The 22,964-nt window shown below is 44.4% G+C and overlaps 1 protein-coding gene across 1 annotated transcript in view; it reads left to right on the top strand.

Moving 5' to 3' along the window:
* LOC112267738 (partitioning defective 3 homolog B-like) overlaps positions 1 to 22,964 on the top strand; it is an 85,813-nt gene that overhangs the window by 50,913 nt on the left and 11,936 nt on the right. The window contains exon 7 of the mRNA XM_042296649.1: positions 517 to 625. Coding sequence (XP_042152583.1) covers positions 517 to 625 — 109 coding nt within the window. The remainder of the gene's footprint in view (positions 1 to 516; positions 626 to 22,964) is intronic.

Genomic DNA, 22,964 nt, shown 5'->3' with positions numbered 1-22,964 from the left:
GTTGGGTAGAGAGAAGACTCTGCATATCAATGGATGTCTGCCTCAGTCTGTCCCCATTGACAGGAGGTAGGACGATTTAGAGCAACGCATACACATCCTCTTGTCAGCGCACCACCAGAGCACCAGCCAGGCCTGCTAATTAAGGCCATGGTCATTAAAGGAACTTCTAGCATTTATGCCTGTGCTGGTTCCCCTCTAATGAAGCTCTCACTCCTGCCCCAGAATCAATACCTGCCTTGGGTCACATCATTAGTATGAGTGGGAGAGATTGGGAGTCTAGTTTGTTTGTGGGTATGTGTGTGGGTGTGTGTGCATAAATTTGTATATTTGTGTGTGTGTGTGGGTTACCAAACTTGGTGAACTCCTGCTCTCTCGCTCGCTCTCTCTCATCTTATATTGGTCTGTTGTCTCTTTCTGTGTAATGCAGAGTGCATTCTACATGTATGGTTCCTGTGTCTTCCTGTGATTTTATTGGAGCTCTCTCTCTCTCTTTTTTTTAATTTCTCTTGCTCTCAGTGAGCGTGACCAGAAGCTCAGGAGAGAGCTCCAGCAGGCCCGTGCTGCGCCTGCTTACGAAGAGCTAGGGGTCAGCCGCCGCAGAGCCCTCGACTACGACCCACCACGAGTGAGTGTGGGGGCATGCGTGTGCATGCGCATGTGTGCTCGGGCACATTATGCATCTGTGTGGGTGCTTGAATGTATGAGTGTGGACATGAATGTGTGTGTGTCCTCACTTGGAGTCCTCTGGCTCGCCTCCTGCTGTGCCTACGCAGATCACAACGACTAGATTAACCACCACAAGTGGTTTACGCGCATCATCTCAGCAGAACATGGAGATTAACTCCATGATAATCCATACTTCGAGTCCCTGCCCACTGCCTAGAGATATCAAGTGTCTATCTGCTCGCTTCCCAAATGGCACTCTATTCCTTAGAAAGTGCTCTTTGGACCAGAGCCCGAGCTTGGGTGCCATTTGGGACAAACACACCCTGGCTCTGAGAGAAAGGAGATCCTAAGCACTCTATATACTGAGGGTACAAAACATGTCTCTTTCCATGACAAAGACTGACCAGGTGACTCCAGGTGAAAGCTATGATCCCTTGTTGATGTCAACTGTTAAATCCACTTCAATCAGTGTAGATGTGGCTAGTATGTGTTAAAGACAGGTTTAAGCCTTGAGACAATTGAGACATGGATTGTGTATGTGTGCCATTCAGAGGGTGAGTGGGCAAGACAAAATATTGAAGTGCCTTTGAACGGGGTATGGTAATAGGTGCCAGGCGCACCGGTTTGAGGGTGTGAAGAACTGCAATGCTGCTGGGTTTTTCACGCTCAAACGTTTCTCCTGTGTATCAAAATGGTCCACCACCCTAGGGACATCCAGCCAACTTGACACAACTGTGGGAAGTGTTGGAGTGAACATGGACCAGCATCCCTGTGGAACGATTTCAACACATTGTAGGGTCCAAGCAGCGAAAGAATTGAGGCTGTTCTGAGGGCAAAAGGGGGTGCATCGATCCATTTTTTTTTCTTAGAGCCTGCCTGGCTGTTTTATTTGTAGCTCTCTCTTGTTAGGATTAAGTGTTCTACAGTCGCCTCTTTCTCTCTCTATTTCTCTCTCTTTAAGCAAATAACCATTAAGGTGGTGACATTTTCATATGATCTTTTTAGCGCTACTGCTCAGCCCGAAACAAACATGCTCTCTTTCACTTTCCTCTCTTGCTCACTTCTGGCTGCGTGTGTGGAACCGTCTTATAACGTTCTCCAAACACTGAGACAATTAAACCATCCTCATGCTCCCCGGTTCTGTTTGATCCGTCAAAGAACATTATTCACACGCTGAAACAGCCTAACGATGCCTCTTGGAATCGGTTGTTGTGTGTTCCTTCGAATACCCTTGTTCAAACACAATTAGGAGGCAGTGAGTGTGAGGCAACTCGCCATCCTCTCATTGTTAGTTGCTGTGGAAACACACACCACGTCAAACAGCACAGCTGTAGGTGCTTCCCCTGAGGCAGCTGCTTATGGAACATTATCATTTAAACAGAGACTCCAATGAAATCACAGGCAGAGACCGAAAGCATCTTGAGACCTTTATAGAAGCATGTTAAACCTATTTCCTGTGTAGCCTATGTAAAATGTGTGAGGTAAACCTTGAGAACAAAATTGAAATACTGTAAGTTAAATGGGAAGAGACAGCAGACCAATCGTCACGATGTATACACGGAGAGAGAGAGAGAGAGAGAGTAAATCAAAATGTTTCAACATTTCATTCACTCTGGCAATTGTTGCGCCCGTGTCTCCCTGCGTAGCCTATATTGTGCCCTCCTTTCAGCTGTCTGTCTTTGCTCTTTTCAGCAGCCTAGTTTGGTAGCCTTGAATGTTTTAAGATTTAATGACACTTGAGTATTGCGCTGCTCATACGAGGTCACACAAGGCCCATTCTTCTGTTGTGCCTCGTACCGCGCTGGGGAAAATGTTTAATTGAAAAGAATATAGAGGAGCGTGTAGCATTTCTCCATCTTTAAATATATATACAGTGCCTTGCGAAAGTATTCAGCCCCCTTGAACTTTGCGACCTTTTGTCACATTTCAGGCTTCAAACATAAAGATATAAAACTGTATTTTTTTGTGAAGAATCAACAACAAGTGGGACACAATCATGAAGTGGAACGACATTTCTTGGATATTTCAAACTTTTTTAACAAATCAAAAACTGAAAAATTGGGCGTGCAAAATTATTCAGCCCCTTTACTTTCAGTGCAGCAAACTCTCTCCAGAAGTTCAGTGAGGATCTCTGAATGATCCAATGTTGACCTAAATGACTAATGATGATAAATACAATCCACCTGTGTGTAATCAAGTCTCCGTATAAATGCGCCTGCACTGTGATAGTCTCAGAGGTCCTTTAAAAGCGCAGAGAGCATCATGAAGAACAAGGAACACACCAGGCAGGTCCGAGATACTGTTGTGAAGAAGTTTAAAGCCAGATTTGGATACAAAAATATTTCCCAAGCTTTAAACATCCCAAGGAGCACTGTGCAAGCAATAATATTGAAATGGAAGGAGTATCAGACCACTGCAAATCTACCAAGACCTGGCCGTCCCTCTAAACTTTCAGCTCATACAAGGAGAAGACTGATCAGAGATGCAGCCAAGAGGCCCATGATCACTCTGGATGAACTGCAGAGATCTACAGCTGAGGTGGGAGACTCTGTCCATAGGACAACAATCAGTCGTATATTGCACAAATCTGGCCTTTATGGAAGAGTGGCAAGAAGAAAGCCATTTCTTAAAGATATCCATAAAAAGTGTTGTTTAAAGTTTGCCACAAGCCACCTGGGAGACACACCAAACATGTGGAAGAAGGTGCTCTGGTCAGATGAAACCAAAATTGAACTTTTTGGCAACAATGCAAAACGTTATGTTTGGCGTAAAAGCAATGTGTGCAAAACTGATAGAGACATACCCCAAGCGACTTACAGCTGTAATCGCAGCAAAAGGTGGCGCTACAAAGTATTAACTTAAGGGGGCTGAATAATTTTGCACGCCCAATTTTTCAGTTTTTGATTTGTTAAAAAGTTTGAAATATCCAATAAATGTTGTTCCACTTCATGATTGTGTCCCACTTGTTGTTGATTCTTCACAAAAAATACAGTTTTATATCTTTATGTTTGAAGCCTGAAATGTGGCAAAAGGTTGCAAAGTTCAAGGGGGCGAATACTTTCGCAATGCACTGTATATACAGTGGGGCAAAAAGTATTTAGTCAGCCAGCAATTGTGCATGTTCTCCCACTTAAAAAGGTGAGAGAGGCCTGTAATTTTCATCATAGGTACACTTCAACTATGACAGACAAAATGAGAAAAGAAATTCCAGAAAATCACATTGTAGGATTTTTAATGATTTTATTTGCAAATTATGGTGGAAAATAAGTATTTGGTCACCTACAAACAAGCAAGATTTCTGGCTCTCACAGACCGGTAACTTCTTCTTTAAGAGGCTCCTCTGTCTTCCACTCGTTACCTGTATTAATGGCACCTGTTTGAACTTATTATCAGTATAAAAGACACCTGTCCACAACCTCAAACAGTCACACTCCAAACTCCACTATGGCCAAGACCAAAGAGCTGTCAAAGGACACCAGAAACAAAATTGTAGACCTGCACCAGGCTGGGAAGACTGAATCTGCAATAGATAAGCAGCTTGGTTTGAAGAAATCAACTGTGGGAGCAATTATTAGGAAATGGAAGACATACAAGACCACTGATAATCTCCCTCGATCTGGGGCTCCACGCAAGATCTCACCCCGTGGGGTCAAAATGATCACAAGAACAGTAAGCAAAAATCCCAGAACCACACGGGGGGACCTAGTGATTGACCTGCAGAGAGCTGGGACCAGAGTAACAAAGCCTACCATCAGTAACACACTACGCCGCCAGGGACTCAAATCCTTCAGTGCCAGATGTGTCCCCCTGCTTATGCCAGTACATGTCCAGGCCCATCTGAAGTTTGCTAGAGAGCATTTGGATGATCCAGAAGAAGATTGGGAGAATGTCATATGGTTAGATGAAACCAGAATATAACTTTTTGGTAAAAACTCAACTCGTCGTGGTTGGAGGACAAAGAATGCTGAGTTGCATTCAAAGAACACCATACCTACTGTAAAGCATGGGGGTGGAAACATCATGCTTTGGGGCTGTTTTTCTGCAAAGGGACCAGGACGACTGATCCGTGTAAAGGAAAGAATGAATGGGGCCATGTATCATGAGATTTTGAGTGAAAACCTCCTTCCATCAGCAAGGGCATTGAAGATGAAATGTGGCTGGGTCTTTCAGCATGACAATGATCCCAAACACACCGCCCGGGCAACGAAGGAGTGGCTTCGTAAGAAGCATTGCAAGGTCCTGGAGTGGCCTAGCCAGTCTCCAGATCTCAACCCCATAGAAAATCTTTGGAGGGAGTTGAAAGTCCGTGTTGCCCAGCAACAGCCCCAAAACATCACTGCTCTAGAGGTGATCTGCATGGAGGAATGGGCCAAAATACCAGCAACAGTGTGTGAAAACCTTGTGAAGACTTACAGAAAACGTTTGACCTCTGTCATTGCCAACAAAGGGTATATAACAAAGTATTGAGAAACTTTTGTTATTGACCAAATACTTATTTTCCACCATAATTTGCAAATAAATTCATTAAAAATCCTGCAATGTGATTGTTCTGGATTTTTTTTCCTCATTTTGTCTGTCATAGTTGAAGTGTACCTATGATGAAAATTACAGGCCTCTCATATTTTTAAGTGGGAGAACTTGCACAATTGGTGGCTGACTAAATACTTTTTGCCCCACTGTACGTATATTTAGGCATTTTCACAAACGTACAATAACAGCAAACATAAAATACAATAAGGGTACGTATTTCTGTGTCCTTTCTGTTTAATTGTTTTTCACTGTTGTCTTTTAATGGTAGAAAGGTAGTACACAATCCTGCTTCGTTTACTCCTCAATAAAACATATTTGAGGCATAAAATACAATAAGGGAATTTAACCAACAAGATATTGTACCCCCTCCATCCCTGGCTAAAATATCTCCCAACTTATCTCCAAACCATTCCACAGCTCTTTGAGGAGAAAAGCGCAGATTGTGAATTGGTGCTTCGTTCAAACCCTTTATCCACACATATATGAATATAGGTGTGTGTGTGTGTGATCCTTTCTCGTCTTTTCTTGTCTGTGACTCCTGTATGCTCTCTCGTGTTCCCTCTCCTTTTCATCACATGTTCCCCTTTCTCTCTAGATTTATCTTGACATGTCAGTCTCGGTACACTCAGTGCAGATGTCAGTCTCGGTACACTCGGTGCAGACGTCAGTCTCGGTACACTCGGTGCAGACGTCAGTCTCGGTACACTCGGTGCAGACGTCAGTCTCGGTACACTCGGTGCAGACGTCAGTCTCGGTACACTCGGTGCAGACGTCAGTCTCGGTACACTCGGTGCAGACGTCAGTCTCGGTACACTCGGTGCAGACGTCAGTCTCGGTACACTCGGTGCAGACGTCAGTCTCGGTACACTCGGTGCAGACGTCCGTCTCGGTACACTCGGTGCAGACGTCCGTCTCGGTACACTCGGTGCAGACGTCCGTCTCGGTACACTCGGTGCAGACGTCCGTCTCGGTACACTCGGTGCAGACGTCAGTCTCGGTACACTCGGTGCAGACGTCAGTCTCGGTACACTCGGTGCAGACGTCCGTCTCGGTACACTCGGTGCAGACGTCCGTCTCGGTACACTCGGTGCAGACGTCCGTCTCGGTACACCTGGTGCAGACGTCCGTCTCGGTACACTCGGTGCAGACGTCCGTCTCGGTACACTACCTCATACAGTTGAAGTTTACATACTTAGCTTGGAGTAATTAAAACTTGTTTTTCAACAACCCCACAGATTTCTTGTTAACAAACTATAGTTTTGGCAAGTCGGTTAGGACGTCTACTTTGTGCATGACACAAGTCATTTTTCCAAAAATTGTTTACAGACAGATTATTTCACATATAATTCACCTTATCACAATTCCAGTGCGTCAGAAGTTTACATACACTAAGTTGACTGTGCCTTTAAACAGCTTGAAAAATTCCAGAAAATGATGTCATGGCTTTAGAAGCTTCTGATAGGCTAATTGACACCATTTGAGTCAGTTGGAGGTGTACCTGTGGATGTATTTCAAGGCCTACCTTCAAACTCAGTGCCTCTTTGCTTGACATCATGGGAAAATCAAAAGAAATCAGCCAAGACCTCAGAATAAAATGTAGACCTCCTCTAGTCTGGTTCATCCTTGGGAGCAATTTCTAAATGCCTGAAGGTACAACGTTCATCTCTACAGATGCCATGGGACTGCGCAAGCCATCAGACCGCGTAGGAAGGAGACACATTCTGTCTCCTAGAGATGAACGTACTTTGGTGTGAAAAGTGCAAATCAATCCCAGAACAACAGCAAAGGACCCTGTGAAGATGCTGGAGGAAACAGGTACAAAAGTATCTATATCCACAGTAAAATGAGTCCTATATCGACATAACCTGAAAGGCCGCTCAGCAAGGAAGAAGGCACTGCCCCAAAACCGCCATAAACAACCCAGACTATGGTTTGCAACTGCACATCGGGACAAAGATTGTTCTTTTTGGAGAAATGTGCTCTGGTATAATGAAACAAAAATAGAACTGTTTGGCCATAATGACCATCGTTATGTTTGGAGGATAAAGGGGGAGGCTTGCAAGCCAAAGGACATCATCCCAACCATGACGCATGGGGGTGGCAGCATCATGTTGTGGGGGTACTTGGCTGCAGAAGGGACTGGTGCACTTCACAAAATAGATGGCATCATGAGGTAGGAAAATGATGTGGATATATTGAAGCAACATTTCAACACATCAGTCAGGAAGTTAAAGCTTGGCCACAAATGGGTTTTCCAAATGAACAATGACCCCAAGCATATTTTCAAAGTTGTTGCAAAATGGCTTAAGGACAACAAAGTTAAGGTATTGGAGTGGCCATCACAAAGCCCTGACTTAAATCCTATAAAACATTTGTGGGCAGAACTGAAAAAGTGTGTGAGAGGAGGCCTGCAAGGTGGCCTACAAACCTGACTCAGTTACACCAGCTGTCAGGAGGAATTGGCCAAATTCACCCAACTTATTGTGGGAAGCTTGTGGAAGGCTACCTGAACTGTTTGACCCAAGTTAAACAATTTAAAGGCAATGCTACCAAATACAAATTTGAGTGTATATTAACTTCTGACCCACTGGGAATGTGATGAAAGAAAGAAAATCTGAAATAAATCATTCTCTGTACTATAATTCTGACATTTCACATTCTTAAAATAAAGTGGTGATCCTAACTGATCTAAAACAGGGAATTCTTACTAGGATTAAATTGTGAAAAACTGAGTTTAAATGTATGTAAACTTCCGACTTCAGCTGTACCATCTGTCCAAGTACAGGGGCTATGTCCCAATTAAAACCCTATTCTCAAAATAGCTCACTACTTTTGACCAGGCCCCTATGCGGAAAGAGGATACCTAGTCAGTTGTAAAACTAATTGCATTCTACCGAAATGTGGCTTCCGCATTTAACGCAACCCTTCTGAATCAAAGAGGTGCGGGGGACTGCCTTAATCGAAGTTCACACCATCAGTGCCCGGGGAGCACTTGTTTTTAGGGGTTAACTGCCTTGCTTAAGGGTAGTGCATTATATAGGGAATACTGTGCCATTTGGGACAATGCTCTAGAGCTTTTTATCCTTTCGAGACATGATAATGATTGTGTATATGATGTCATGTCGCCTCTTGGGCCTCCGTGTACAGACTGGCCAGTTTCTGGTATTTTTAGATGTGGCTGTCTATTCGCCTGCCACAGTAGCTGGCAGTGATGTTCCCTACCCAGTAAGCCACATGCATCTGGCAGCCATTTTGGAGCTCCACTCTACCACAAGCATGTGGTATAGGCAAGGGAAGGGTGTGTCCAAAATGAGTCCTGGTTAAAAGGAGTGCACTATTTGGGGAATAGGGAGGCAGCCATACTTGGTCAAATCCAGACATCTTTGGTATTCGGTAAATGTCTAACCGACTGAAAAACACCCAACTAAATGAAATAAAATGAAGTGTTTTACAAGTCCTTTTCTGAAACGTCCATGTACCGAAGTTTGCGATTTACAGCGGAAAATGGTCTTGACCATGGAAGATGGATAGAAGACACATTGGCTTTGGTCAAAAGCAGAGCACCATATAGGGAATAAGGTGCCATTTGGGATACAACCATAATTGAAGCCATGAAGGGAGGAAAAATGAAGGCTTGAGGAAGTGAACTGGCTACAAGAGACTGTAACTTGGATATCAGGGAGGGCGCTGGCGGGGCCGATAGCGCAGGAGGAATACAATCAACACCTTATCTCCAACGCATTACCCTGGGAATCACACACACAGGGGCAGTGTGAGTGGCACATTAACGAACACAAGTCACAGACAAGCACACGCGCACACACTCTATCAAATACACACCTACTCTATCGCACAAATACACATACTACCCACACTCCACTCTCCCACACACTCCACAAAAGATAGGACCCGTTTCCTCCGGAGCAGTCCCCCCTCCCTCCCTCTGTTGTCGGGTGGACATCGATCACGTTGATGATGTTTTAATGTCAGCTCCTGGGGGCAGATGATGCGAGCTGTGGCGGGCGGGCGTCGCTTCATAAACACCCTCCACATCATTAAGTAAACAAAAACCACCGCTGTCACAGTGATGGATGGCTAGCGTGCCTCTCGTCTGATGGTGATGGTCTACTCTACCTCCAGGAGCGCTGTGGGAGTGTTGGACGCCCAGGGGGCAAGAGAACCCCTAGAGCCACGCAGATGCCCAGGCATAACCATAATTGTGTGTGGTGGGTGTGTATAGCCGGGTCTTTTGAGCATGATGTTCCCTTTAGATGTGGGTTGGACGGGGCAACTCAGGGCCACGGTAACGGCAGGCTTTTGTTCAGGCCTAGCACTAAACAACTCAAACAATGACTCGATCATGTGCCCATTCAATTTAGACCCCAATAAGTTTGAATAGAAATGTTATTAGAGCTGAGCTGGAGCAAAAGCCGACTCTACAGCCCTCCAGGACCGGAGATACCCGCCCATCCCCTACTGGAGTCTAGATTATCCCTGCTAGCAATAGTCGGACCATTATTTATTATCTAGTATATCAAAGCCTCATAGGAGGGAGCTAATGCTGTACTACAGAGAAGTGACCTGTGTTGTGTTTAGATCAGTGACTGATCTACCACTGACCAGAGATCAGTCTTGTTTGGGCCTGACAGCCCAGCAGCACCAACACAAAAGGGGTAATGGATGAGCTGGTGTGCTTCTCCTGATGTGTGTGTGTGTGTGTGCTTACTGTGGGGGGTTGCTTACATACTGTAGCACAGTGGGTAGCCTACCACAGAATTATGTTGTGGACTGGAGGAGAGAGAGGGGAGGAGGCTGAGAGGGAGGGGGTAGAATGATGGGAAGCAGAGAGGGGGGAGAGAAATGAAAAGAAAGGCTGCTTTGTGGAGAGACTGGTGAAGAACAGGAAGGTGTAGCGAGAGGGAGAAAAGGGAGGTTTATCACCAGAGAGTAAAAGTGAGAAAAGGGAGGTTTATTAACAGTGAGAGAAAAGGTAGAAGAGTCCCTCCATGTCATTTCAGCAAGCCATGACACCCACCATCTCAGATTGTTATAAAATAATCATTTCTGTAGTTAGACACAGGTGAGATTAGCATTCCTGAAACATATTTTTTTTGATCTCAGAGAAATTAACCTTATTGATTGCACTAATATTGTCCATTATAAATTACAGTGGGGCAAAAAAGTATTTAGTCAACCACCAATTGTGCAAGTTCTCCCATTTAAAAAGATGAGAGGCCTGTAATTTTCATCATAGGTACACTTCAACTGTGACAGACAAAATGAGAAAAAAAATCCAGAAAATCACATTGTAGGATTTTTAATGAATTTATTTGCAAATTATGGTGGAAAATAAGAAGGGAGAAAAGGGAGGTTTATCAAGAGAGGGAGAATGTAGAAGTTAGTAGATTTCTGTAAAATATTAATCCTTAATTTCAATAGTCCTTGGAAAAACTGCCAAACTCGGAAGTGCATATATAAAGTGTTTAAAATCAAGATATAGCTACTATGCGAGGGATCTCCCAAAAAATAATGACTCTCAGGATGCACGCCGAGTAGGCGATAGCATTGTCGAATCGCACAAATTTTCGAATCATACAAACGACAGTCAAACAAAAGTAAAATGACCATAGATGCTAAAATTGCTAGATAAAGTCATTCAACGAATGGCAGAATATCTCAGATATTTGGCAACATTTTGTTGATGATTATACAGATCGCAGATCAGCTCGTGAAAAATGGGGAGTTGAAGAGTGGAAATAGTTTATATGTCAAGATCTATTAACGGAGACCCAACTCTGTTTAAGAAAATATCCATATCTACTCTCCTACCGTTGATCACACATTCTCTACCGATGCTCTCATATGGGCAGCAAGTACGAGACAGCACAGAGAAGCTGGGGGAAATGTTATAGCGTTATTTTGACATGCGTAGGAATTTTTAATGCGAAACAGGAGTTAGGATTTTGGGTGTCAGTGGGATTTGGACTGGATAGGAAAATAGCCAAGGCTCTATATAAGCCTACTATGTTTGTGTGCAGCAATGGATCAATTAACCAAATATACAGACAGACTCCGCTCACAAAATCACATTGATTGAGTGGCTAAGTGAATATTTTATAATAAAAATGTAATTATTTATGACAATATACACACTTTTTTGGACAATGCCATACTTCGACAGCCTAGTTTTTTGTGATGGGTCGTTCATGAACCGAATCACGTCAGTGAAAGAGCTGTTAATTTGGCTCCCTGATTTGCATACTGCTACTACTGCTTTTTGAGCTCAAAACAATGTTTTTCTGCAGATAATTTACAAAATAATTATCTCTTCATCCTCACTACAGAAACAAATAGTGGGGGTAACATATGGAATTGTTTTAAGGTGGTCATACCAGGGATCATTTTGATATTTGAATTTTAGCACCCCTTCAGATATAAAAAAATATATATTTGATGAAACATTGAATTTGGCCTTACTGCTATTAGCCCATAGAAATGCATTGAATACCAGATTCATCCATGGATAAACATAGTCAAAAGAAAATCTAAAGAACGTTTGTTTTGAAGTGTCTGTCCTATATCTGAGAGGTATATGAGAAGATCAGGAAGCTGTCAGAACAGCCTAAATTCGTGGGGGCATGGACTACGAGGTGTCAACCGTTCCACACGGATGCTGGCCCATGTTGACTACAATGCTTCCCATAGTTGTCAAGTTGGCTGGATGTCCTTTGGGTGGTGGACAGCTTGATACACATGGGAAACTGTTGAGCATGACAAAACCAGCAGCGTTGCAGTTCTTCACACAAACCGGTGCGTCTGGCACCTACTACCATGCCCTATTCAAAGGCACTTCAATCTTTTGTCTTGCCCATTGGCCCTCTGAATGGCACACATACACAATCCATGTCTCAGTTGTCTCAACCCAGGTCTGTTCTCTCCCTTCTCTCGTTCTCTCCCTTCTAAGCTCTTCTCATGTCAGCGTGTCTATTGGACACTTTGGTATAACTGACTGCCCAATATAACTGATCATAGTCTCCCTCCCTTTCCTAACTATGCCAGTCGCTCAGTTATTCCTGGAGTATGAAACAAAGACTAACTTCTAACAGACCCATATAATTACATAAGCTGCAGTATAATTGAGAAGTTCAGCCCAGCCCAAATCAAAGGTGGGGACTAACACTAGCCTTTAATCACAGTAGCTATAGGCTGTAACTGAAGCCGGCCGTGGCAGTGGCCCTCGCTCTAGCCCTGTAAGGTGTGTGTGCGTGGACTGTGGGTAAGTTGTTATGGGGCAGGGTGGGTCGGGAGGCTTTGGCTTGGCCCCCTGAAGAGCACTGAACTCGTAACTGCCTTTGGTCTGCACATATTTGAGGTTCGGTGCCCTTGGATGGTGTGTGCCTGTGTGTGAATTTGTATCTGGTGGGGTTCTAAAAAGAAAAAAACGTATCACCACACAAACACACCTAGGTAATCCTAGTGCGCGTTTGTGTGTGTACGTATGCGCGTGTGTGTGTGCACGTGTGTTTATCTAAGGCTTAGCTGAGATTGGACTGAACGAGAATGACACAAAGGAAGGAGACAGAGAGCTAGAGAGGTGAGAGGGAGAAAGAGATGCTTGTTTTCCGTAATGACAGAGGTAAACTATATATATTTTTTTAAATGTGGACATCCCTTCAAATTAGTGGATTCGGCTATTTCAGCCACACCCGTTGGTGACAGCTGTATCACATTGAGCACACAGCCATGCAATCTGCATAGACGAACATTGGCAGTAGAATGGCCATACTGAAAAGCTCATTGTCTTTCAATGTGGCACTGTCATCAGATGCCACCTTTCAAATAAGTCAGTTTGTCACATTTCTGCCCTGCTAGAGCTGCCACGGTCAAATGTAAGTTCTGTTATTGTAAGGTGGAAATGTCTAGGAGCAACAACGGCTCAGCCGCAAAGTGGTAGGCACACAAGCTCACAGAACGGAACCACAGAGTGCTGAAGTGCTCTGCACGTAAAAATCGTCTGTCCTCGGTTGCAACACTCACTACCGAGTGCCCATTCAAACTGCCTCTGGAAGCAACGTCAGCACAAGAACTGTTTGTCGGGAACTTTATGAAATGGGTTTCCATGGCCGAGCAGTCTCATACAAGCATAAGATCACCATGCACAATGCCAAGCGTCGGCTGGAATAGTGTTAAACTCGCTGCCATTGGACTCTGGAGCAGTGGAGCGTGTTCTCTAGCGTGATGGATCACACTTCACCTTCTGGTTGTCTTGGCCGATGCCAGGAAAACACTATCTGCCCCAAGGCATAGTGCCAACTGTGAAGTTTAGTGTAGGAGAAATAATGGTTGGGGTTGTTTTTCATGATTCGGGCTAGGCCCCTTAGTTCAAGTGAAGAGATATCTTAACACTACAGCATAGAATGACATTCTAGATGATTCTGTCTTTCCAACTTTGTGGCAACAGTTTGGGGAAGGCTTTTTCCTGTTTCAGCGTGACAATGGCCCCGTGCACAAAGCAAGATCCATACAGAAATGGTTTGTCGAGATCGGGGTGGAAGAACTTGGCTGGCCTGCACAGAGCCCTGACCCCAACCCCATCAAACACCTTTTGGATGAATAGGAACTCCGACTGCGAGCCAGGCCTAATCTCCCGACATCAGTGCCCAACCTCACTAATTCTCTTGTGACTGAATGGAAGCAAGTCCCTTCAGCAATGTTTCAACATCTAGTGGAAAGCCTTCCCAGAAGAGGAGATTTTAGCAGCAAAGAGGGGACCAACTCCATATTAATGCCCATGATTTTGGAATGAGATGTTCGACGAGCAGGTGTTCACATACTTTGGTCATGTAGTGTATTTGAACTGGAGACCAATGGGTCTGTCCAAAGAGAGACTGGGATCTTGCACCCCGGATGAGCAGCATTAGAGATTGAAGTTAGACCTATGCACAGTGTTCTTCCCTCACATCCCTAACCAGTTGTTTCCCAGATGGTATAGCAGTCGGACATGTGTTTTGTCCTGTCCCATGTAAATGTTGTTTTCCTCATTTTTTTCATATATTTTTCGTGTATATTTTAATCTCACTTTCCATCTATGGACTGAATATACTCTCCTTCAACTCGCCTCACCCAATGTGGTACACATCTGCTATTTTTATACTTTACCGGAACCCCATCAGAAGCTAACAAGCTAGTAGTCAGTAAGCCACTGCTAGCGGTCTTCACCGTTAACTCGAACACCAGCCAGCCTCAACTCGATCAATATCTGCCAGTCCACACAGCGCGATATCAACACAGAGCATATCGGACTGCTTTTTCTCTACCACATCTCCGGATTCCTACTGCAAGCTCTGAACCTTTACACCGGATCATCGCAGCCAACTAGCTGCAAACCGAGTGGCTAACGTCTCTGTCCCGAAGCAAGCACCAGTTAGTCTTGAGCTAGCCTCGAGCTAGGCCCATCTCCCGGCCAGCCGAAGAGGTCCACCAGCTAATTCTTGGGCTACAATACCTCTTTTGCCAATTGGCCTGGACCTTTTACTGCCGACACGGAGCCCCGCCGATCCATCACGACTGGTGTGCCGACGTAATCGCCCAAGGTGGTTTCAGCAGGCTCTTCCGTTGCGACGTTGCCGAAGGCCTTTCTGCTAGCCCCGGCCCGCTAGCTGTCTGAATCGCCGTGTCTCCAGCTCGCCTAGCATAGTAGTGACTCCTGAATCGGCTTCATGACTCACCTATTTCTGTTCATTGGACCCGATGATCACGCGGATACACATGCCTCTCCCTAATGTCAATATGCCTTGTCTATTGCTGTTTTGGTTAGTGATTATTGTCTTATTTCACTGTAGAGCCCCCAGCCCTGCCCAATATGCCTTAGATAGTCCTTTTGTCACACCCGCCACACATGCAGTGACCTCATCTGGCTTAACTGGTGCCTCTAGAGTCAAAACCTCTCATCGTCACTCAATGCCTAGGTTTACCTCCACTGTACTCACATCCTACCATCCTGTACATTATGCCTTGAATCTATTCTGCCACGCCCAGAAATCTGTTCCTTTTACTCTCTGTTCCAACGCACTAGACGACCAGTTCCTATAGCCTTTTGCCATACTCTTTTCCTACTCCTCCTCTCTTCCTCTGGTGATGTAGAGGTTAACCCAGGCCCTGCAGCCCCCAGCACCACTCCCATTCCCCAGGCGCTCTCATTTGTTGACTTGTGTAACCGTAAAAGCCTTGGTTTCATGCATATTAACATCAGAAGCCTCCTCCCTAAGTTTGTTTTATTCACTGCTTTAGCACACTCCGCCAACCCTGATGTCCTAGCTGTGTCTGAATCCTGGCTTAGGAAGGCCACCAAAAATCTTGAAATTTCCATCCCCAACTACAACATTTTACAAACAAAATAGAACTGCCATAGGGGGCTGAGTTGCAATCTACTGCAGACATAGCTGGAATTCTGTCATACTATTAAGTAGAGGTCGACCGATTATGATTTTTCAACGCCGATACCGATTATAGGAGGGTCAAAAACCCGATACCGATTTAATAGGACCATTTTTTTTTTTTTGTAATAATGACAATTACAACAATACTGAATGAACACTTATTTTAACTTAATATAATACATCAATAAAATCAATTTAGCCTCAAGTAAATAATGAAACATGTTCAATTTGGTTTATATAATGCAAAAACAAAGTGGAGAAGAAAGTAAAAGTGCATTATGTGCTATCTAAGAAAGCTAACGTTTCAGTTCCTTGCTCAGAACATGAGAACATATGAACATATGCTGGTGGTTCCTTTTAACATGGGTCTTCAATATTCCCAGGTAAGAAGTTTTAGGTTGTAGTTATTATAGGAATTATAGGACGATTTCCCTCTATACCATTTGTATTTCATTAACCTTTGACTATTGGATGTTCTTATAGGCACTTTAGTATTGCCAGTGTAACAGTATAGCTTCCGTCCCTCTCCTCGCTCCTCCTTGGGCTCGAACCAGCAACACTATGACAACAGCCACCTTCGAAGCAGCGTTTCCCATGCTGAGCAAGGGGAACAACTACTAGAAGGCTCAGAGCGAGTGGCGTTTGATTGTTTTGATTGTTATGAAAACTTGAAATCGGCCCTAATTAATCGGCCATTCCGATTAATCGGTCGATCTCTACTCTAGACGGTTCTGACTTAGAATATGTGGACAACTACAAATTCCCAGGTGTCTGGTTAGACTGTAAACTCTCCTTCCAGACTCACATTAAGCATCTCCAATCCAAAATTAAATCTAGAATCGACTTCTTATATTGCACCAAAGCCTCCTTCACTCATGCTGCCAAGCATACCCTCTTAAAACTGACTATCCTACCGATCCTTGACTTCGGCGATGTCATTTACAAAATAGCCTCCAACTGTCTACTCAGCAAACTGGATGTAGTCTATCACAGTGCCATCTGTTTTGTCACCAAAGCCCCATATACTACCCACCACACCCAATCACTGAAGCTGGAGACTTATGTCTCCCTCTCTAACTTTAAGCATCAGCTGTCAGAACAGCTTACCCATCACTGTACCTGTACACAGCCAATCTGTAAATAGCACACCCAACTACCTCATCCCCATATTGTTATTTCTCTTCTTGCTCTTTTGCACCCCAGTATCTCCGTCATCTGCACATCTCTCACTCCAGTGTTAATGCTAAATTGTAATTATTTCACCTCTATGGCCTATTTATTGCCTTACCTCCCTAATCTTCTACATTTGCACACACTGTACATATATTTTTCTATTGTGTTATTGACTGTACATTTGTTTGTTTAACTCTGTTGTTTTTGTCACACTGCTTTGCTTTATCTTGGCCAGGTCACAGTTGTAAATGAGAACTTGTTCTCAACTGACCTACCTGGTTAAATAAAGGTGAAATTAAAATAACCATAAGAGGGTATAATGACAAATTGACCTTAGATCAGCATCTAGAGACTAGAGTCATCTTCAACCCTCAATCTGTCATCAGCTTCTTTATTCTGTTTTGTTTCTAAGTTTCGTTGGTGGCTTAGCTAGCTTACCTCCCGTTGTCTTTGGAATGGCTTTTGATATGGCCTTTTTTCTCCTGTCCGCTCTGATGTTCCTTTGATGAATGTGTTTGCAAACACCTTACATGTAATGTGCAATACACACACACATTTTTAAGGTGTCGCATCCGTTCTCTCCAGAGTTTTCCTCCACGCTTTTCAAAGTCACAATGAGTCATTCCGAACACGGAACCCCTCTCCTCTCCCTCCTCGTTCCCCCGCGCCGCCTCCTCATCCCCTGACCCCTGACACAAATTGCTTCACTTCTTCTCTTTGTTTTATGTCGGTTCATTCTGAATTCCGTGAGCACAGTCCAGACTAGGTTATCTCTCCGACGAAGGCTACCGGGACTGATTTGGGCCTCTTTATCACCGAGGCTTGAAAGCTTGTCTTTGACCAACAGGAGTGTGTGTGTGTGATCTGTTTGCAGTTTAAACTGCAATCGAACACAATCCCGATTCCCCACACTCTCGCCTTCGCTTGGGTTGGGACACATCACCTCATCACCTTTCCCTCAGTTTTTATTTTATTTTTAGTGTGTGTGTGTGTGTGTGTGTGTGTGTGTGTGTGTGTGTGTGTTGTGTGTGTGTGTGTGTGTGTGTGTGTGTGTGTGTGTGTGTGTGTGTGTGTGTGTGTGTGTGTGTGTGTGTGTGTGTGTTGAGGTCATAATTTCCCATCTTTGATGTTGGCAGGCTCCCTGGGTGTGCATGCTGCCATGACTTGACAGAATACTGTAATGCTCATAGGACTGGAAGCACTCTGTGTGTCTAGACTATGGGGGACATTTTCCTCTCACAAACACACGTGCTGTGAGCAAACATTTTAAATAGATGGGAGATCCGATACTGCAGCTCACCTGGAGCCAGGCAAGGGGAAATACCCCAATTCCTCATCACCTCCACCAAAATCATTGGTCAGACCGTTTGTGGATTTTCCTCACACCCCTACCAACTCAAAGGTGTAACCCTGAACATGTGGAGAACACCACTCAAACCCACAGTTGTGCCAATACTTCCTCCTGGAGATCTCCCTCCTGCAGGCTTTTGCTGCAACCCCAATCTAGCACACCTGATTCTCCTAATCAGTTGCTCACCGGGACCTTAATGACCGGTATCCAAACCAGTGTGTTACAACAGGATTTAACTAAAACCATGCACCTACATAGCTCTCCAGGGGGGAGGGCTTCTTTGGCCAACCCTGTCGTTGAAAAGTTACAAGTCAATCAGAGGCCAATTGGACAGCGCACACCCCAAGGGCTACAAATAAGTTTATATGTAAATGACTGAACCTCGACCCTACCCCTTTACCCACCATCCCACCCCAATTTCCCAAAACAAGTTAATACAATACAGGCAGATTGTACCATGTACTTGCACTGATCAAGCTAGCTCTCCACTCAGTTTGGAAGTAACCTTACATGGCTGTATGGGGAGGCATGACTAGGCCCCAAATGAGCCAGTCTTACCATCTGCTGCTAACGAGCTCTGGGAGTGTTTAGGGGACATTGAGGGGGGGGCACAGTGCTGCATGACTGTAGCAGTGAAGCGTCAAACAGACCAATACCACACGTAATGTAGGGCCAGACATAAGGGAGAGATCCGCAGAGTGAGATTTAGAGACTGACTGAGTACAGTTTGTTTGTTTTACGAAACACCAAGAGCACCATGAGCACAGTTTGAGTTAGTAGCGAGACACAGTGTGAGTTTTGTGAGACACAGTTTGAACAAAGTAACACAGTTTGAGACTTCAGTCCCCATGAAAGCCCCCACCCTCCTGCCACGGCTAAAACTGTTCCCTCAGTGCCAGTTTGTTTCCCGAGCGGAAATCAATGGAATCTCATTACGGAAAATTATGAGGAAGTGCAGATATTGGATGGATCTCGCCCGCCGCTGCATCATGCCAGTCGACCGCAGGCGGACACGTCCGCTGCCAGGCTGCGATTCCTCACTGAGAGATGCGGCTAATTAGCATCAGAGATGGATGGATGGCAGAGAGAACACAAGCAATTACTCTGTTCAAAAAGAGAGGGTGCGAGAAAGAGAGGGGCTCAGAATATTATTTTTTTTCCTCTCGTACCTCCGTTTTACCATGAAAGCATTCCTCGTATTTTATGTCAAGACATTCAGGCCCTCGTTTGAGGCTTATTGTACGCACGTGACTGTAAATTGCTTAGGGGAGTGAAGTGCTCCAGGAAACTCATTTCCTGTATATGCACAGTATTTTTGATGAATGCGACAGCTGGCTTTAACTACTTGATTGGTGTGTTTTTGCGGCACACTTAGTGGCACTCCAGACGCTTAGTTTTCTGGGGAAAACGAGCGAGAGAGGGTGATTTTCGAGCTTGAAAATCAACTCGTCCTTTACTCAAAAGCCCGTGTTCTTACTGTGTGGTTCTCCATTTGGCTGTGACATTTGTCTTTTACTGTGAGGGTAAGTAGTCCGTCAGTCTTGTATGGCAGTCTGTAGTTTTAATTTCATACGACGTAAAGGTCGTCCATGGTGGGATGAGTGGGCTGCCACATGGCGCACTTAACTTTCTCAGTGCAGGAGGGAAACCCCAACCTCTCAAAATGCCCCATGGGCTGCATGTGGCCTGGCCTCAGCTGCTTAGTGTGTCCAGAGAAAGGCTGTTCCTCTGTAAGCTACCCTGCCTGTAGAACACATTAACACTGCCTCTGCGATCCACAGCAACACACACACACACACACACACACACTTACACTTACACAACATCATCAGGATCAAAACCAAAATGTGCGTGAGTTTAATAGGAAACCGAATTTAATATGATCTTCTCTGTTTTGTGTCCAAAAGATTTATACTCTACCCCGTTGCCATGGTGAGCAGTTATGCTTGGGATGGAGGTTGAGGGGTCAGACTCCAGGAAGTGTTAACCACCACCACCCTAGAGGAGTCGAGGCCTTTCGGCACACACTCTTTTCTGGTCACTATTCATAGACTGACAGTAACCCGCTCGATAGCTACAACATGAACAAAATGATCATTTTGTATTCTTGTTTGAATATAAACTAGTCCACTAGTAGTCCACTGGCCGATAATCAAATTCACCCATCCAACTCTGTTACTAAAATGTTTGGAGTGAATTTCGGCTCTCTATGCTGACATTCTCTCGTTGTCTTTCTTTCTCTCCCTCTTTCCTTCTCTCTGTCTGTCGCTCTCTTTGTCTCCCTGTCTCTCCCTCCCCTTTCTCTCCCCCGGTTTCTCTCCCGCTCTTTTGCTCTTCTCTTTCTTTGCTTCTCTCTCCCCTCCTATCCCCCCTTTCACTCTCTCTCTCTTCCTCTCATCCTTTCTCTCCCTCTCTCCTCCATCTCTCCCTCTTCCCCAGAGGCACATATGACCAAACTTAACATGCAACCGAGCGGCTCTAACCTGAACCCTGGCCCCCGGCTTCCCGCTCTCCTTGGCTTCGTCCCAACTAGCACCTTATTCCCTATAGTGCATTACTTTTGACCTGGGCCCATAGTACCAGCTCGTAGGGCACTGTTCAAAAGTAGTGCACTATGTAAGGAATAGGGTGCCATTTGGAACATGGCCGACGAGACAAATGGCACACAGCGACGACAGCCATTACCCCGCACCTCTTTGCATAATGCCTTTAACCTTCACACAAAGATTGAGCGGCTCAATACTCAATACCCAAATGGCCTACCCCTCGGCATAATGTGGTTTATGCTCATGGTTTCTGTCTAGCTCGAGACATGGAGGGTTGGCGGGTAGCCTAGTGGTTAGAGCGTTGGGCCAGTAACCGGAATGTTGCTGGATGGGATCCCCGAGCTGACGAGGTAAAAATCTGTCGTTCTGCCCCTGAACAAGGCAGTTAACCCTCTGTTACCGCCACCTCTCTGATTCAGAGGGGTTGGGTTAAATGTGGAAGACACATTTCAGTTCAATGCATTCAGTTGTACAACTGACTAGGATGTTGCATTTCCCCATTTCCCTTTCTACATTCATTTTCAGATGAGAGTTATGGGTATGGTGGTATGGTTAGGAAAGCCTTGTCGTAGCTAGTTACAGTTGCAGCCAAATACAGTATATTGGCACCCTTGCACTTTTGTTAAATAATTCCCCATTTCTTCTAAAATAAGTTGATAAAAGGTTTGGTCTCCACACCTTATTGGATTTTCAACATTGCAGAACCAGTTACATTTTTGTTTACGATTTGAATTACAATTATTGGCACCCCAGAGCTACCAACAACCAAAAAAGCATTCAAAGAAAAGAACACTCTCCCGACAAGCAAACATTAGAGGTTCTGGAAGCCTTAAACGTGTGCAAGACATCAGGGAATCAGCCAGTTATCAAGGTGTTTTGGAGTACAATGTTCAACCCACTGTCCGAAAACTGTGTGTGTGTGTGTGTGTGTGTGTGTGTGTGTGTGTGTGTGTGTGTGTGTGTGTGTGTGTGTGTGTGTGTGTGTGTGTGTGTGTGTGTGTGTGTGTGTGTGTGTGTGTGTGTGTGTGTGTGTGTGTGTGTGTGTGTGTGTGTGTGTGTGTGTGTGTGTGTGCAGCCCTGTGGATAAATTGAAAATATACAATAGCAGTCAAAAGATTGGACACACCTACTCATTCCATTCTTTATTTTACCTATATTCTACATTGCAGAATAATAGTGAAGACATCAAAACTATAAGATAACGCATATGGAATCATGTAGTAACCAAAAGTGTTAAACAAATCAAAGTATATTTTATATTTGAGATTCTTCAAAGTAGCCCCCTTTGCCTTGATGACAGGTTTGCAAACTCTTGAGTAGGTGTGTGCAAGCCTTTGACTGGTACTGTATAGCAAATCCAATTGTATTTCTCATATGCTTCGTAAAGAACAGGTGTAAACTAATTGTCACGTCCTGACCATAGAAAGCCTGTATTTTCTATGATAGAGTGGGTCAGGGCGTGACTAGGCATTTTAGTCTAGTTTATTATTTCTATGTGGGGTTCTAGGTTTATTTTCTATGTTGGGGTTTGTGTATGATTCCCAATTGGAGGCAGCTGGTAATCGTTGTCCACCTGTGGGTCATAATCCACCTGTGGGTTATGGGATATTGTTTAGTTGCCTGTTAGCAAAGAATTGTCGTCACGGTTCGTTTATTCTTTATTGTTTTGTTTTTTCTAAGTTTCACATATATATATATATATATATATATATATATATATATATATATATATATATATATATATATATATATATATATATATATATATATATACACATTATATATACACTGCTCAAAAAAGTAAAGGGAACACTTAAACAACACAATGTAACTCCAAGTCAATCACACTTCTGTGAAATCAAACTGTCCACTTAGGAAGCAACACTGTTTGACAATAAATTCCACATGCTGTGGTGCAAATGGAATAGACAACAGGTGGAAATTATAGGCAATTTGCAAGACACCCCCAATAAAGGAGTGGTTCTGCAGGTGGTGACCACAGACCACTTCTCAGTTCCTACGCTTCCTGGCTGATGTTTTGGTCACTTTTGAATACTGGAGGTGCTTTCACTCTAGTGGTAGCATGAGACTGAGTCTACAACCCACACAAGTGGCTCAGGTAGTGCAGCTCATCCAGGATGGTACATCAATGCGAGCTGTGGCAAGAAGGTTTGCTGTGTCTGTCAGCATAGTGTCCAGAGCATGGAGGCGCTACCAGGAGACAGGCCAGGATATCAGGAGACGTGGAGGAGGCCGTAG

The sequence above is a fragment of the Oncorhynchus tshawytscha genome, linkage group LG14 (assembly GCF_018296145.1).
Source record: "Oncorhynchus tshawytscha isolate Ot180627B linkage group LG14, Otsh_v2.0, whole genome shotgun sequence".
NCBI lineage: Eukaryota > Metazoa > Chordata > Actinopteri > Salmoniformes > Salmonidae > Oncorhynchus > Oncorhynchus tshawytscha.
This window is presented reverse-complemented; position numbering and strand designations above follow the sequence as displayed.